Consider the following 18,322-nt stretch of genomic DNA (forward strand, 5'->3'; position numbering starts at 1 on the left):
GAATGTGTCATATTTTTAAAAGGAGAATAATTTCAAAGCTGCAAGATAGAAGCACATTTTTAGAGGAAAAAATGTGAAGGACAAAACAACTGACTTGCTCATTTGAGAAGGCATGTAATTCTTAATTTGTCTCTCTGATAAATGCTTAGTCTCTATTAACCTCTTTGTTCATGTAGTATTTTTCTTTGTGGCACAACGTTAAGGTTGTTTTTTAAATACCATTATTTGACAAGGTACTGTGCCAGACACTATACGAATTATTACAACTTCCAGTCCTCAGAACAACCCTTGAAATTAGCTCGTATCATCCTTTTTTGTAGCTCAGAAAAGTGTTGATCAGTCAGAGAGATTTTAAGAGATTTTAAGATTGCCCAAGGTCATGCTAGAAAGTGGTAGAGCTCACATTCAAACCCAGGCCTCACTAGCTCCAAGACTTTTGTTCTTTGCACTGCTCAGATTCTGCCCTTCCCAGTCTGTTTCCTCTCTGGCAGGATGCCCTTGGGAAGAAGTAGTTATAGTTTGAAGAGACCAATATATCTGAGCCAGAGAAATGTGCCATCTGTGCCTGGCTCTATATGAAAATTACACCTTGAGAGAAAATGACTTTACAGCAGCATTTTAAGAAACAACAAAACTTACTCCTGAAGGAAACCACATTGGGCTAAAAACCAGAAAAACTGACTTCTAGACCCTGTTGTTCCATCACCTGCCTGCTTCTCAGTTTGCTTCTGGGCCTCAGTTTCTTTACTTGTAACACAGTGAGACATTTACTAAATCCTAAGGGCCTTCTAACAGCTCATTTCTGTAATTACTAATGTGTCCATAGGATGATAATTATTTAAAGCCTTGCTAAACTTAGTGCCTGGAATGCATCCTTGTGTGTGTGTGTTCATATATTTGTACCCCCATAATTAGACTATCAATCCTTTGAGGATATAGAATGCATCTTACTGTTTTATTTGCATAGCACAGTATCTAGAAATAGCATCCTCCCAAAAATTAATGTATGAGGAATGAAGATGTGCTCTAGGAGATTTATGTTCAGTTGCTTTTTGGTAGTTTATTAGTAACCCCAGTTTTACTATCTTATAGTTCTTTGGTTATATGCTCATCATTTAAATATTTTTATTCAGGTGAAATGCATATAACATTAACATTATTAATTAGATAAAATTAACTATTTTAATCCATTGGCATTTAGTATATTTACAGCATTATGCAATCACTGCTTCTTTCTAGTTCTAAAACATTTTCATCAACCCAAAAGGAAACCCTGTATCTGTTAAGCAATTGTTTCCCAAATCCCTCCCACCCTTCAGGCCTTGGAAACCACAAATCTGAGATTCATCTCGATTGTTTTATTTATTCTGGATATTTCATATACATGGAATCACATAATATGTGACCTTTTGTGTCTGGCTTTTTTTTTTTTTTATAAATGTATTTATGTATTTTATTTATGTTAGTTGCTGCGTTGGGTCTTCATTGCTGCACACGGGCTTTCTCTAGTTGCCGCGAGCGGGGGCTGCTCTTCATTGTGGTGCGCGGGCTTCTCATTGCAGTGGCTTCTCTTGTTGTGGAGCATGGGTTCTAGGCACATGGGCTTCAGTAGTTGTGGCATGTGGGCTCAGTAGTTGTGGCTCATGGGCTCTAGAGCTTACGCTCAGTAGTTTTGGTACACGGGCTTGGTTGCTCCCCAGTATGTTGGATCTTCCTGGACCAGGGCTCGAACCCGTGTCCCTTGCATTGGCAAGTGAATTCTTAACCACTGTGCCACCAGGGAAGCCCCCTGGCTTATTTTATTTAGCATAATGTTTTCAACCTTGGAGCATATATCAGTACTTCATTCCTTTTTATGGCTGAGTAACATTCCCTTGTGTCACATTGTATTTACCCATACATCCTCTAATGGACATTTTGGCTATTTGCACCTTTTGGGTATTGTGATGTGTGTGTACATGTATTTGTGTGAGTCCCAATTTTCAGTCCTTCTGGGTATATTATACCTAGGAGTGATATTGATGGGTCATATGGTACTTTTCTGTTTTAACTTTTTGAGGAAGAGCCAAACTATTTTCCACAGCAGCTGTACCAGGAATTGTACAAGCAGTTGTACTAGCAGTTGTGCAAGGGTTCCAGTTTGTCCACTTCCTTACCAACACTTCTTTTCCATTTTTCTGAGAATAGCCATTGTAGGGGGTGTGAAGTGGACCTCATTGTGGTTTTGATTTGTGTTTCCCTAATGACTAATGATGAGAGCATCTTCTCATATGTTTGTTGGCTATTTGTGTATCTTCTTTGGTGAAACGTCTACTTAAGCCATTTACCCATTTTAAATATTGGGTTGTTTGTCTTTTTGTTGACTTGTGAGAATTATTTATATATTTGGGATACTAATTCCTTATCAGATACAGAATTTGTAAATATTTTCCCACCATTTTATAAGTGGGGAGATGTCTTTTCACTTTGTAAATAATGTCCTTTGCACAAAAGTTTTTAATTTTTATGAAGTCCACTTAATTTTTTTCTTTTGTTGCTTGCTATTTTGGTGTCACATCTGAGAATCCACTGCCAAATGCAGCGTCATGAAAATATACCCATGTTTTCTTCTAAGAGTTTTGTGGTTTTAGCTTTTATGCTTAGGCCTGTGATGAGTTAAGTTTTATATACGATGTCAGGTGGGGGTCCAAGTTGATTCTTTTTGTCTGTTTGGGGCCTCTTACAATTTCGTATGAATTTGAGGATTGGCTTTTCCATTTCTGCCAAAAAGACTGTTGGAATTTTGGTAGAGATTACGTTGACTCAGTAGATCACTTTTAGTGGTATTGCCATCTTAACAGCATTGTCTTCCATTCCGTGTCCTCCTTTAGGTGTTCTTGGGTTCCATTAATTTATGTCTTCTTTAATTTCTTTCAGCAGTGTTTTGTATTTGCATAAATCTTTGTAAGTGCATAAATCTTTGACCCCCTTGATTAAATTTATTCCTAAGTATTCTTTTGGGTACTGTTATAAATAGAATTGTGTTCTTAATTTCCTTTTCAGATTGTTCATTACTGGTACATAGAAACACAATTGACTTGTGCATTGCTGTTGTACCCTGTAAATTTATTCAATTCGTTTTTTAGCTCTAATAGTTTTTTGTCTATGGAATCTTTGAGATTATGTCATCTGCGAATATGGTTTTACTTCTTCCTTTCCAATTTTGATGCCTTTTCTTTTTCTTTTCTCTTCTTTCTCTCTTTTTTTTTCTTTTGGTCCAGTTGTTCCAGCTAGGACTTTGTGTACGATGTTGAAAGTGGTGGTGAAAGTGGGCATCCTTGTCTTGTTCCTGATGTTAGGGGGAAAGCTTTCAGTTTCTTAATTGTTGAGTGTGATGTTTGCTGGGTGTGCTTATTGTCTTTTAACCCATTAAGTCAGAGGTTATCACCTGAGAACTTGTTAGAAATGCTAACTCTTAGGGCCCACCCCCAACCCTCTGACTCTTGAAACTATGGGAAGTGGAGTTTAGCAATCTGGATTTTCAGAAACACTCTGGATGATTTTGGCACACATTGAAGTTTAAGAACCACTGTACTAGAGTTTAAGCTCAGGTTAGGACCTGTACTTTATTTTATTATCTTTGTATTCCTTTTAGTTCTCTTGTGGGATTAATTGGTGTTGAATAACTTAAAAAAAAATTCAGTGTTCCCCAAAGTGCCTACGTAATCTCTTAGCTTGTCTACATGTCTTGAATCACCATGAATAACTGGAGATTCGTTATTAGACATTCACAAGATTCGCCAGAAGACCTTACACTTTGTATTCAGTCTTAGACTCATAGCAAACAGCAAAAGTGTACTCTTAGACTGTTTGTTCTGATAATTGCTTTCACCATAATTATATGGTTACCTTCTATCTGTGGCCTTATCCTCATGGCTACTTTAGTGAGCAAGAAATTCTCTTTGGTCACTTAGAAAGACCCGGGGGTCTTTTTTTTTTTTTTTTTTTTTTTAAAATAGGGTTTATTGGATTTTATCACATCAGTGTCTTGCCTTTGCTTTATTTTTCTCACTAGTTTTCTTTTATCTTGTGATGTTGTGATCTCAGTCCTCTTACATCCTTCCCCCCTTCATCCTTTTTGAATAAGATGTATGTTAATAAGCTAAGAATGTGATCTCTTGCTACTAATGGCTGTTGTTGAAAATAGCCATTTGGACACACAAGTACCAGTTTATAGACAAATACAATAATAACATTCTATTTATTCACTACTTGTTTACCTTGGTGAGTATTACTTGTTTACTGGGTGAGTATTCAGCGTATAAAAATACCATTTCAAACTGTCAAAATTGTGGTATAATTAATTATTTATAGCTGGTCTATTTCTGAGACTGGTTTAAATAATAATTTATACCCTGGATTCCCATTTTCTACTGCTTTCAGATGTCTGAACCTAATTTGTACATTCTCCCCGAGTCAATCTAGTTAACTCTTCTCCCAGGACTGGTGAGTATTCTGAATATAGTATCCAAGCCAGGGGTATCTCCATGTGTGGGCTGTGGGAGGGACCCCCAGTAGTAGGGAAGAAGCACAGAGTGAAGCAGAATGGTTTTACAGCCGTGGCAGGGACTTAGAAGCTCTCCATGAGCTATGTGTGGCCTTAAAAATACAACATCGCTGGACTTTCCTTCAGTCTCTTTGATGTGAGAATAAAGTTGTAGGTTCATTGCACGAATTACTGTTGGTTGAATAATTAAGCTGCTCTCCAACCTTTCTAGTTCACAGTTTGCTATAAGTAAATGAAAATTCATTAACAAATGCTAGCAGGCTTTTAAGATGTTAGACCATGTACTCGCATATTGCAGTTAAAATTTTTAATGGCTATAAACTGATCATAGTTCTTGTTTGTCTCACATCTTATTCAATTAAAGAAAAATGGAGGGGAGGGTGGCCATTCTTGATTGTTGAAGTCACAGCGTAAAACCTGAAATTGATCAAATTTCCCAAGACATTTTTTTTCATGGAATTTTTACTTGGCTTTTTAGCAAACATTCTAGTTCCAGTTCTAGATGTTGTACATGTGACATCTTTCCTCTGTCTGTGGAAGAGTTTATGTGGTCTCTAGCTAAGCTTCTTAATTAGGTTCTCAAAGAAAAAAAAAATCTGACAGTAGTTTGGAGGTGTGTGTTTGTTTTCAAATTATTTAATCTGTGTGTATGTGTATTTGTGTAGACTTACCTTAAACAAGAGTGTTTAATTAAAGCGGGTTCTAGGTATTTTAAGAAATTTAAAAAAATTTTTTTCAAAAAGTTTAATGGATTGATGATTTCCCAATATAGTCAGAAAGGAAGTTTGGGGAGATTGTGTGACTTTTTTCCCCCCTTCACATATCCAGTGTTAGTGGTTTGAACAAGAAGAAAACCATTTTCCACCATATTCTCAGGGCTGTACGCTTTAAATCTTGTGTGTCATGAGATTATGGATTGAAAAATCAAAAGGAATCTAGTAGCCCTAAAAGTTTAAGAAGAGAAATTTGTGTTTTAATTAAGGAAGAATTGTAATAGTATCATGAGGTTCTCAAACACAAACAGTTGAGCAGAGGCAGTGAACTCCCTGATTGGGAGGTAAGTATTTAGAGAGACAGTAACTTCTCACACCGCCTCTGTGAAAGGGATTTTTTTTTCCTAGCTTTTAAACTCTTGAGTGCCTGTGGGTGCAACGGTTTATTTCAGAAAGGAGAGAAACCTTAGGATTCCAAGGCAGAGCTGAGTTTCGGAAACCATAACTATATACTTTGCAGTGCTTTTTGAAAGGGTGTTGATGAAAGTGACAAGAGGAAGGGGGAACAAGCATGTTAAAGTCATTTGGCTACTTTTGAAATCAAGGCCAGGAAGAAAACATTTTCTGGCTGTAAATCACTTACTTGTCCTACATTCTTTAAAGCATTTTATACAAATGACTTTAACAGTTTTAGGGGTCATGCCTGGGGTTAAGAGACTGTTTGCCTGGTATACATTTTGGAGATTAAAAAGTGATGCTTTCCTGAGGTGGTAGCATTTCTGTTCACACTCTGTACTGTGAAATACCTGATATTTATCCGATGAGGAACGTTTGCCTTTTAAGTCACTATTGTACAAAGAGTATGTGTGTTGATTTTCTGTGTTACAGGGACATGTACTATTTAAAAAATAGTGCTTAAAATATAATTGTATGTATAAAAACAGTTGATTGAACCTGGTGTACCCCCAAAAAAATAAAAAAAATAAAAAAAAATATAATTGTAATGAAAGAACCGGAGAAAACCAAAAAGCTATAAATTAAAAAACATATATGTAAAGATTGCTAACATTTTGATGAGTGATGATCATGCCATGCACTGCCCTAAATGCTTTTGCATGTATTATTGAATTTAATCTTTAAGCCCAAACCTATGAGAGAATAACCTGTGTTATTCTCATTGACAAGTGAGACACAGAAGGGCTAAGTGAATTGTCCAAGGTCACACAACCAGTGTGAACAGTGAGCTGGGAAATGAAACCAGGCTGAGGCCACACTCTTAATGCCTGCTTATAGAGCCGAGTGCATTGACCCTTGGATTTCAAAGATAGTACTCAGGCTGAGGGTAAAATAGTTGTCTGTCGATTTTTTTTTAAGTGAATCAATTAAAATAAAAATATTTAGTGAATACCTAAATGTTTTGATGGCTATGGCAAAAATACTGAAGCTGATGAGAAACATGGATTTGGAAGATGAATTTGGAAAGTGCCTTCAGTGATTGGTGGGTGTATTAGTTTGAATCATACTTGAAAATGCAATGGGGTCATGGAATTATCCATTCTTATGCCATTGTCATGCTTTGCTTTAACTGATTACCAGTGTGTGACTGTGTGAGAAACCACCGTGGTATTTTGTACGTGTTTAGAGATTATCAGATAGTTCAGTGCTTTGGCATGTTGTCCACGAAGTTGCCCTAGTTGAAGTGGCTCTAGCTGTGTAGAATGTTACTTGAAGCATCTGAAGCTTTTCTGCACGTCTCTTATCTGGTTTTCCTATACTTGCAGACCTTTTGATGGGCACCCCAGCATCCCTGTCCCTCCACACTTTTCCTGAGAAGTAGTTGTAACATTGGATTGTACTGTGAGGTGAAAGGTGCATTGTGCTTATATGTAAATGCAGCACTGGGTGGCAGGGTCTGTCTTCTTTTGCCAAAAAAAAGCGTTGTATTTTTCTTGGTTTTTGTTACAGCGGAGCAATTTTCATTGTCGGCAGCACAACACACATTAGGAGAAAGCAAATAAACAGCACAGGGCACTTGGAGCCAGAAAGTCGCATCCCAGACTAGAAACACAGCTTTGGATTGACATCTGGGACACGGGTTGCCAAATAGGGAGCCACCTATCAAACTGAAAACCAGTGACCTGAGGCTCTTATACTTCCAGGGAAACCATTTACTCATAGGATCTTTGGAAGGGTGTCAGAAGTTGATTTTGATGTTATGACAATCAGTTTCCTTGTAATTTAATATTACTCAAACTATGTCTTAGGTAACTGAGCATTGCCTTGCCTTTCATTGTTTGCCTTAAACATGCAATTATCATTTGTTGAATTTAATATTTTGAAACTAACCTCTTGTTAATTGAATGCTTTACTTTGAAATAATCCCAGTAAATTTGGTATTGTGTTCCTAATAGTGCCTGGTTTTAAAATATGATCTATTTTTACCCCCTGCCTTATAAAAGAGTCGCCAAATTTAGTTGGTTTGGAGTATTTTAAAAGTTTCTTCTATGTCAAATTAATTGCATGTTACAGTAACTTATTGAAAATAATTGAAATGAAAATTATAAACCCAGAGTCTATAGGAGCTTTTTAAACCAGAGAAGATAAACTCATTTAAAAATTTATTAACTTAAGCATATGTTAATCATATATTCTTTTAAAGGCAAAAAAGGAAACTTTTTGCTCCACTTTGTTAGACTACTCTTAACTGAGCAGCCTTAATTTATGGAACTTGAGGCTTTTGGAATCATTAAACATTTATAAAGATGCTGTTTCCCCGCCCTCACCCCCTTGACTTATGCAGCTTGGAGAATTCCTTTTCATCTGTGATCTCAGGTCTAAGGCACGAGGTGCCAATTATTGAAGAGAAAATAGTCACAGTGATTCTCTTCAGTTTTGATAACATTTAAAAATACCAATGATTATTTTGAATAATGTATATTTCTTCAGCTGTTAATATCTTACTATTGCCCCTTTTAGGACCTGCTGAAGTCCCCATGATGTCACCCAATGGATCCATTCCTCCCATCCACGTGCCTCCAGGTTATATTTCACAGGTAAACCATTTAACAGACTTATCTACTCACTATGGGCACTATCATTATTCCAAAACAATATATGGCTTAAAAAACTTATTCCAGGGTTAATTTAGTTAGGATGATGCTAGACTTTTGGGGTTTTTTTGTTTTTGTTTTCCTTTTCTTTTTTGTTTGTGTGTGTGTGTGTGTGTGTGTGTCGCCACACAGCCCTTCCTGAATCTTGCCACTTGATGTGCCAGAAAGTCAATGGAAGGGAAACAGAGCAGGGTTACTAGGCCACCCTCTGCTGAGGTGGGTTTCACACTTGACCATTTGAAGGTGGTTCCTTCATGGAGTCTATTGCCTTAGAGACTTCCTTTCACCTGTACCACAATTTACTAGAAAAAAAAATTTGTAGACTTAATTAGTAAAAAAATATCAAAGGAGACATAGTTAACATAAATAGGGTCTGCCCTCTGTTATAGGAGTCCCATTTCTCTGTAACGTGGCATGACTTGGGCTTGATAAATTACTTAATATGAAGTGAGAACTTGGCTGTTTGTATTTAAATTTTTCTGAAATCAGATTATTAAGTATAAAAAAAGAAGCAGTAGCTATTTAAAAAGTTGTTCTGGGAATTCCCTGATGGTCCAGTGGTTAGGACTCCACACTTTCACTGCCAAGGGTGTAGGTTCAGTCTCTGGTTGGGGAACTAAGATCCTACAAGCCGCTCAGTATACATATACCGCCCCCCCCCCCCGCACCCCCAATAAAGTAGTAGTAGCAATTTCAGAGGTACGTTCAAAGGATTTTTTTTTTTTAAAGTTATACTCCTGTACCTGGCGAAGGTTTAAAGTCTTCAAGGTGCCTGGAACATGGACGCCTGTATATACCTCAGTTATTCTCCTTGGCTTCTAGGACAACATGAATTTTCCCTGCACTACTTCCTCCCCAAATACCTAACTAACCATTTTTCTCTCTTTTTGCTGCTGTTGTACTTTTTTTTTTTCTGGTTATAAAGGCATCTTATATTCATTGGAAAAAAATCTGTAAAAACAGAAGAGAATAAAAAAGGAAATATTTGTAATTTTACTACCCGCAAAAGACAGTAATCTTTGTGCTGACATTTTTTAGATCATAGTCTTCCAGATTTTTTTTCTTTCTCTGTCTCTCTCTCTGATTTTTAAGTGGCTCAAAAATCTGTAATTTTCAGTTTTTAATGATTTTGCTAGGGTGAAAAAATTGGCAGCTACATAGGAAAATTGCTGAAGTGCAGGTAGGAATCAAAGAAGATTTATCCTTCTCTGATGTAAAAACTTATCCATTTCTTCACTGTCTAAGCCATAGTGCAGCTACTATAATTTCATTTTTTCCGTCCCTACTTCTTTTACGTGAGCCAATTTGACTTTTTTTTTTTAAGAGCCAGAATGTTGGCCTGTTTCCCCCCTGTTGCAAATAAATGACTTGTTTTACACAAGTCTTTGTAAATAAGGATCACTGAAGGGAGAAAAGGGTGCAGAGCAGGCCCTTCCAGCCAGGACACACAATGATGGATCACATTCACGTCACCAGTCAACAGAAAAGAACAAGGAATGTAGAATTCCATTATGTCTCACTCTCATTTATTTTGAGGAAGTATTTCATTCCCTTGAACCAGAGTACAGTTCTCACCATTGTGATAGCTGAAATAACACCTCCTTTTATGATAAAGGTCCATTTAGGGAATACCAGTTAAAAATTGAGCATTCTAGTGGAGAGAAGCTGTAATGTGCTTTTTCTTGCTAGTGGTGTTGCTGTGAGTATTAACTACCAAATATTTATTAGGATTCCTAGGAAAAATAGAGACTTTTAGACCATGGTGTATTTCTGATTCTGAAAAACTTATCTAGAAAATTCGTGTGGAACTGTGTATAAAATAGGTAACTAATGAGAACCTACTCTTCAGCACAGGGAACTCTATTCAGTGCTCTGTGGTGATCCAAATGAGAAGGATGTCCAAAAAAGAGGCCATATATGTATACGTATAGCTGATTCACTTTGCTGTACAGCAGAAACTGACACAACGGTGTAAAGGAACTTTACTCCAATTAAAAACAAAACAAACAAAAAAAATGGTGTAGCAACTTTGAAAGACACTTTGGCAGTTCAGTACAAAACTAAACATTCTTACTGTATGATCCAGCGGTCATACTCCTTGGTATTTACCCAATGAAGTTGAAAACATGTCCACTTAAAAACCTGCAGTAAGGTAGTACATGCAGGACAGAAGAAAGAAAGAGAGAAAGAAAGAAAGAAAATCCAAGTAGAAAGAGGAAAAGCAGAGGTGTAAATTTAATTTTCATAAAACTAATGATGAAAGCATAGTGAAACACTTTCTCAACTCAGAGTTATGACAGAAATTGCTAGGAGATATTTGAAGAATAGTAAAAATGGAATAATTTGGATTCTGAATTGAAAAAGAGCAAGAAGCAGTCTGTAAGGCAAGTATTCATCTCCGTTTAGACTGGCTCCCTGCTCAGAAGATGGGTCCAGAGTTAAATGACCCTCACTGGTAGAATTATAACTTTTATGATATTTGACAGTAGAGTGTCTAAGTAAAAGAGATTATTACAATGAAGAAAATTGAAAGCCTGAAGATATACAGCATCTTCTTTAAGGCTGACCATGTACACACCTCAAAGGAGTAAAGAAGGGTGGAACCAAGTATAAAATGAATTAGGAGACTTGTCAAGGAGCAAAATACATTTTTGTTATGCAGTTTTGAGAGGAAAGAACTACTTAAAAAAAAAAAAAAACTCTCTCCTGGCTAGACATATGTGAGAATGCCCAATAGTAGTCTGTCCCTATGCAGGTCAATTTTACACCCTAACCCTGCAGTCCTTTTCCTCAAATACACGTGGTTCCTTGTTCAGATCTAGAGTTGGGTGTACATTGCATAGAAGTAGAGTTAAAGGTCTCTGGTTTTAGTGTATGGATGCTTAATATTCAACCCTGCCCTCCTTTTGAGAGTCACCTTTACCTGTTGCCCCACACTGCTACCACCTTTAACCTCTGTCTCCTGGCCTTTTCTCAGCTACATACTTTTGTGCCTATTTCTGTCTTCTCGGAGAATTCTAGAGCCCTTCTTTGTCTGATAGTTCAATCATTCTTCTATTCAAATGAATCCCCTCAATACGACCCTTTTAGAACCTCCAACACGGAGATGGTTGTTCTTCCCCTTACCCCCCAGCATCTTTGGTACTTTGTCCCCTTCTCTGTCATGAAAGACAATACATTTTATAACCATCCCCAAGAATCTTAGTGCCTCGCTGGGATTATACCTAGAGAATCTAGAATACTGCTGGTACGTAGTATGTACTTGATAATTGCTTTTCAATGTAAGTGATTGGCCAAGCTGAAGTAAAGTAAACATAGGATAGATTCATAGATTTGATTCAAAGATTTTGCAGGTTCAAGTAGAGTAATAAAACATCTGATAGATGGAAAATTAGCAAGATTGTAGTGATGTATATCTGCAAGGAATGAAATGCTCTTAATATGGATTTCTTTTTTAAATGAGTATAATGTCCATCCAAATATTATGATTTTTAATAGTGCAGGGTAGCAGTCTAAGGCTTCATGCACATGAAAAGCCATTGTATGCATTTGTCAGTATTTTAAGTATTGTTGTCTTTAATTTTTATTTATTTGTTTGTTTATTTATTTGGCTGTGTTGGGTCTTTTTTGCAGTGTGTGGGCTTTCTTTAGCTGCGGTGAGTGGGGGCTACTCTTTGTTGTTGTGCGCGGGCTCCTCATTGCTGTGGCTTCTCTCGTTGCAGAGCACGGGCTCTAGGCATGTGGGCTTCAGTAGTTGCAGCACGTGGGCTCAACAGTTGTGGCTCACGGGCTCTAAAGCGCAGGCTCAATAGTTGTGGTGTACGGGCTTAGTTGCTCCGCGGCATGTGGGATCTTCCTGGAGCAGGGATCGAACCTGTGTCCCCTGCATTGGCAGGTAGATTCTCAACCACTATGTCACCTAGGAAACCCCCTGAATATGGATTTAAGAGAGAGGAGTGCCAAGATAATTCAGTAGAGGAAGGAATAGTTTCTTCAACAAATAGTGCGGGGACAACTGGTTATCCAAATGCAAAAGAATGAAGTTGGATCTCTACCTCACACCATATACAAAAATTAACTCAAAATGGATTATAGATGTAAGAGCTAAAACTGTGTAACTCTAGGAGTAAAATTTTGTAGCCTTGGAATAGGAAATGGATTCTTAGATATGACACCAAAAGCACAAGCAGCAAAAGAAAATAGGTAAATTGGACTTCATCCAAATTAAAACTTTTTGTGCTTCCAAGGTCACCATCAACAAAATGAAAAGAGAACTCATAGATTGGGAGAAAATATATGCAAATCTTATATTTTAGAAGGGACTTGTATCTAGAATATATAAGGAAATCTTAACAGTTCAAGAATAAAAAGGCAAAAAAACCCAGTTTAAAAGCAAAGTATCAGAATAGGCATTTCTCCAAAAACAATGTACAAATGGCCAAATAGTACACAAAAAGATGGTGACCGTCATTAACCATCAGGGAAATGCAAATCAAAACCACAGTGCCATATACTTCACACACACTACAATGGCTTTAGTCAAAGAGACAAGTAATAGCAAGTGTTGGCAAAGATGTGGAACAGTTGGAACCATCATCCATTGCCTGTGGCGAAGTAAAATGGTACAGCTGCTTTGGAAGATAGTGTGGCATTTCCTCAAATGGTTAAATATAAAGTTACCATATGACTGCTATTCCACTCCTAGGTAAATATCCAAGAGGAAAGAAAACATATTTACACACAAAAAAGTTTATACATGAATATTCATAGCAGCATTTTTCATTATAGCCTCAGAGTAGAAACAACCCAAATGTCCATCAGCTTATGAATGGATAAACATTATGTGATCTATCCATACAATGGACTGGTATTCAGCCATAAGAAGGAATGAAGTACTGATACATGCTAAAGCATGGATGAACCTTGAAAATATCATGCTAAGTGAAAGAAGCCAGACACAAAAGCCATACACAGGATTACTCCATGTATATATAGTGTACAGAATAGGCAAATCCATAGACACTGATAATAAATTCATTGTGGCCGGGGCTGGGGGAGAGAGTATTAGGGAGTTGCTACTTATGGGTGTGGTATTCTTTTGGGGTAATGACAGTGTTCTGGAAATAAATAGTGGAAATGGTCACTCAATTCTGACTATACTAAAAACCAACTGAATCAGACACTTTAAAAGAATGGATTTTGTGTTATGTAAATTATATCTCAATAAAACTGTTACAAAAGATAGGGGAGGGAAAGATAGTGACTAGTCCTGATTGTTAATGAGCAAACAATGGCACAGCCTGGTAAAATGGCCTCGCCTGTCTTGGTGCCTGTGTTGATGGTGGTAATAACTATGGTGTATGCTGTGTACTCTGCTAAATGCTTTATTTATGTCTCTGGTTTTTACCATCCTAATTTTACATATAAGGAAGCTAAGGCCCTGAGTTGAACTAGGATTGCAACCTAAGCATTTCTGGACCTACTGACCTTTTCCCCACTATGATGTGATCTCAAAGTCAGTGACAGAGCCTACCTTGTTGGATGTACAGTTGACCCTTGCACAACATGAGTTGGAACTGTGCAGGTCCAACTAATGTGTGGATTTTTTTCAGTACTAAATATTCAGTACTATGTGATCCATGGGTGGTTGACTCCATGGGTGAGGGACCACAGATAAGGAGAGCTGATTGTAAGTTATTTGTGGACTTTTAACTGTGAGGAGGGTCGGTGCTCCTAATGCCCACCTTGTTCAAAGATTAACTGTATTTGCTTCATGTTGCATCACTTTTTGACAGTGTGAGCGTGGATGTGTGGTGTGTCTACTCGTGCATCTCCAGTACTAATAAACCAGCCACTCACGTATGTGGTGATCCCTTATTGTAAGAAAACTGAAGAGGGAGGCAAGTAAATGATAAAAGACATTACAGTAGTCACTCTAAACTGAGTCAATGGAGAAATTCTTGTAGCATTCATTCCATACTTCTGTAGCTAAAAGTGCTTTAAAGATAAATTGATAAACTTGATCAAATTGACAAAATACTGAGGTCAGTAATGAGCAGATGATCTTATAGAAAGACAGACATTTGGAGTTGAAGAGACAGCTCTGCTCTGACACACAGTCAACAGCACAGCCTGTGTTTTCTTAGGTTGAGAAAGACTGACCCTGCGGGCATTAGAGATAGTGTGAACTACTGCAGGAGAACAGTGAATCTTATCTGAGGTAGTAGGCTTTGCTGTGTTGTAGTGTGTGTGTGTTTTGAGCTTTACTTTTTCGGTGGGAGACTGGGGGAGGTTTGAGGGAAATGTGATCTGACCTTTTCAACTTGTGAGAAAATCCAAGCTGTGTTTTTTTCTTTTTTTTTTTTTTCCCACCTGTGATAAAGTGGATTTAGGTGAGAGGGAATTTAGTCTTATCACACTCATCACCATTATTTCCAATATGTAAAAGCATTTGTTAGTATAATTAGGGTTGAATCTATGGGAAAACAGGGCGAACTGGGAAGAACGTGGACATTACTTGAAGAGGCCTGCCTTTGTATTCCACCATGGCTACTTCCCGTGTAACTTTTACAAGTTCTTTTGCCACATAGGCGAATGCCTGCCTGATGTGGTGGAGGGAGGAATTAAGAGAAGTGCTGTGTAAGGTGTGTAGCCTACATTGGGCATTCACTAAGTGGTAGCGATTAGAATGAAGAAGCCTGTTAGAACAATTTCAGTGAAAATTTGGCAGAATTTGCCTTCCTCAATACACACTGAGATCACGCCACATGAAGCAAATTTTCCCCTTCATTGTATACTAGCCCTGGCTTTTCTTAAATTTTTTTAACCTCGTCATTAACTTTTGAAGAATTTATATATAAAAATTTCTTAAGCAGATGCCTTGAGTTTTATTTTCCATGCTTCCATAGTAATTTATGAAACATTTTCAAAAGTTACAGGAAAAAGTTTCATGTAGACCCTTAAATTTAAAAAGCATATGAAGAGAAAAAGTGAAAGATCCAAGGTAATGTTCCATCATTTGAGAAACCACTCTTCTTTTTCCAGATTAATTAATATAACCTAAAAACTTCAAAGAGTAGTCAAAGTAAGTGTTTCTGTTGTTATAGTAGAAGTACACACTTTACCCAGTTCTGTTGTTTTGGGGATTAGTTAATGGGTAAATACCTGTTGAAATTATATACGTTCCATTTCTCTTGATGAAGAGAGAGGAGAAATCTATTTAAAAATGCATTTAAATTTTGGTTTGGTTGGTCATTGTGCTGTGAGGCTTGTTTGAAGAGCTGGCCAGAAATCAGAGCCTCGTGGAGAAGCAGTGGGGCCTGTTAGGTGGAAGCTGTGAATGCTCTTCTCCATTTTGTTCAGCCACGTCGGCTGAGCTGTAAACATTAGCCTCAACTGCCTCCCTTCGGTAATTACAGCCTGGTATTAAATGAATGCTGCGTTTCACCTTCAGCCTTGTAAAAATGCTGAGCAGGAAGGAACATGGGGCATTGCCCTGTGCCTGGGCAGACTGAGAATCAGACCCATTTGGTGGCCAATAGTAAGAAAATTGGTATCTCTGTCAAGACTTAAAATCCTTTGGAAGAATTGACTTTTCTAGAGGAAGTTAGGAAAATGGTTCACAGTGAACAGTGTGTGCATGGGTGTTGGGAGTTTCTGTGGAAAAGAGCACAGGACTTAAGTATCCATTCTGTTTTAGTTTTCTATCATCAGCGGATTTACAGTAACTTTGTTTTTCGTTTTATGGCTTATTTTGTCTGAGAGTGATTACAGACAAGGTTGGCAATGCCAAACTGAAGAGATGTACCAAGGATGTACCCTCCCCTCAAAGCACTGTGCAAGTGTCTTCTGAGTCCTCTGTCTCCCTGTTCTGCATTTTCTTTTGGATTTCTTTCCTTTATTTCTGATATCCTGGCATTGTGACCTAATATAACACAGTATTATTGAGATGAAATATGAGCCCAGCTGGGGCTCTGCATCCAGCTGCCTTTGTGATTTTGGGAATATTTTTAAATAATTTATTTGGGTGTTTCGCTTGTTTGTTTACTTGATCATTATTGGTTTTCCTTCCTTTTAGCATTTAAGCTCCACAAGACCAGGGACCCTATGTATCTTCATCATTGTATCTCCAGTCCCTTGAAAAGTGTCAAGCACACACTAGGCATTTATCAAAAACTGGCTGACTTTTGGAGTCATTTTTATCTTGTGGAGGGAGGATGGCAAAGAAAAGTGTTTGCGGATCTCTGAGGTTCTTTTCTAATCTAAAATCAGGTGGTTCTCTACTGTTCATACTGCTCCTTAAGAAGGAGGCCAAGGGAGAATAGAAGTAAATTTCCATAAGCAATCATCACCAAAACAGTGGGGCATACTTTTTTTTTTTCCTGTTGACTGGAATGCTGTTCTTCACTTCTTTAGAAAAATGATAGTTGATTTGATAGCTGATTTTCATGATAATAATATTGAGAAGATGCCACATCTAGAAATGACTTCCAAATCATTACTAAGGATTATTCACATTACATTAGATTTGATTTTATTACACAATTATTGTAGTCTGTCTTTCTAAATTAGTAACCCACATTTGTCGTATGTAACAACTTTTCTTAGAAAATCACCTTTGCCCAACCTTTGGGCACAAAACTTAACCAAGGTTAGGTGGTTGTTTTCCTACATACTCTTTGAAACTCGTCAGATGTATAATATAGTTGTTTTGCTTTGTGGTAGATATCTGATTATCAGCAACACAGATTCTTAATCCTTTCTTGTGCCATGGAACCCACTGCCAGACTGATGCAGCATTTTTAAGTGTAAAATGTGAAAGTCATAGACACAATCTAGAACAACCTGCCTGTGTTTCTATGGATGCAAGTGTGTCTGAGAAGCAGGACTGAAAACATGTGATTGGCTGTGTCTCCTGTGCTGGTCAATGGAGAGGTGCTGGAGGAACAGGAACAGTTATTCCCGTAGATTCCTGCTGTTGTTAGCTTTATTAATATCTTTTTTTAAAATTGAAGTATAGTTGATTTGCAGTGTTGTGTTAATTTCTGTTGTACAGTGAAGTGATTCAGTTATACACACACACAAATGTATATACATATTTTAATATTCTTTTCCATTATGGTTTATCTCAGGATATTGAATATAATTCCCTGTGCTATACAGTAGGACCTTGTTGTTTATTATTAGTATCTTAAAGGCAGCTCAGTTTGGCACAAATTAAACCATCAGATTGCTACTTACTGTTTATCTTCTATCAAATATTCTGTTCCTTAGAATAACACTTCCATCTAGTCTGAAATAATTGTTTGGTCCATTTTAGTCATTGAAATTCTATGGATGTAACTCTTCTCACTTGTCCAGTGTTCTTATGTGCTGTGCAGATACTGGGGAATCTTAGATTTGATTTTTGATCTTCAAAATGTGGTTCTTCTTGGTATTTAGGTTGGCAGTAGACAGTAAAATATGGTAGAAAAGGCACCGCATTTGCAGTCAGAGCACTTGGGTATGAATCTTGTCACCCACTTAGCTGGCCTTAGGTTAATTACTTAATTGCTTCTGAAGATTCGTAATCTAGAATTTAGGACTGTGATGCTGCCTATGTAAGAGGATCTTCTGAGTATTATGCGAGTTATGTGCCAAGCACTTTATACATTATAAAGTTGCTTAGTTGTCTGTAAACAGTCCTCTCTAGCCCTCAAGTTGGGGGCAGCTGCCCCTCAAGCTTGCGTAGTCCAGGTTTGGTAAGACGGAGCTGGCACCAGCTGAGGACCCAGCCCTAGTTCTGTGGTTCATAGATGTGTCTCAAACCTTGCTGGGCTTCCTTCTTAATTTGGAAGGGCTTAATCAGTTACCGCCTATGTCTCCTCAACTATAACATTACATACTGTATTGAAGTTGTTAGATTAAAAGAGATATCACAGAAGATGTACTTGTTTCTGTCCTCCTCTCCAGCC

General features: G+C 37.5%; 1 protein-coding gene across 9 annotated transcripts in view; it reads left to right on the forward strand.

Moving 5' to 3' along the window:
* Positions 1–18,322, forward strand: part of FNDC3B (fibronectin type III domain containing 3B) — a 324,758-nt gene that overhangs the window by 161,151 nt on the left and 145,285 nt on the right. For all 9 annotated transcript variants that reach the window (XM_057738341.1, XM_057738351.1, XM_057738346.1 and 6 more), the window contains exon 4: positions 8,236–8,312. In XM_057738341.1, the coding sequence (XP_057594324.1) occupies positions 8,236–8,312 (77 nt within the window). The remainder of the gene's footprint in view (positions 1–8,235; positions 8,313–18,322) is intronic.

Source organism: Hippopotamus amphibius, chromosome 6 (genome assembly GCF_030028045.1).
Source record: "Hippopotamus amphibius kiboko isolate mHipAmp2 chromosome 6, mHipAmp2.hap2, whole genome shotgun sequence".
In the NCBI taxonomy this organism is placed as follows: Eukaryota; Metazoa; Chordata; class Mammalia; order Artiodactyla; family Hippopotamidae; genus Hippopotamus; species Hippopotamus amphibius.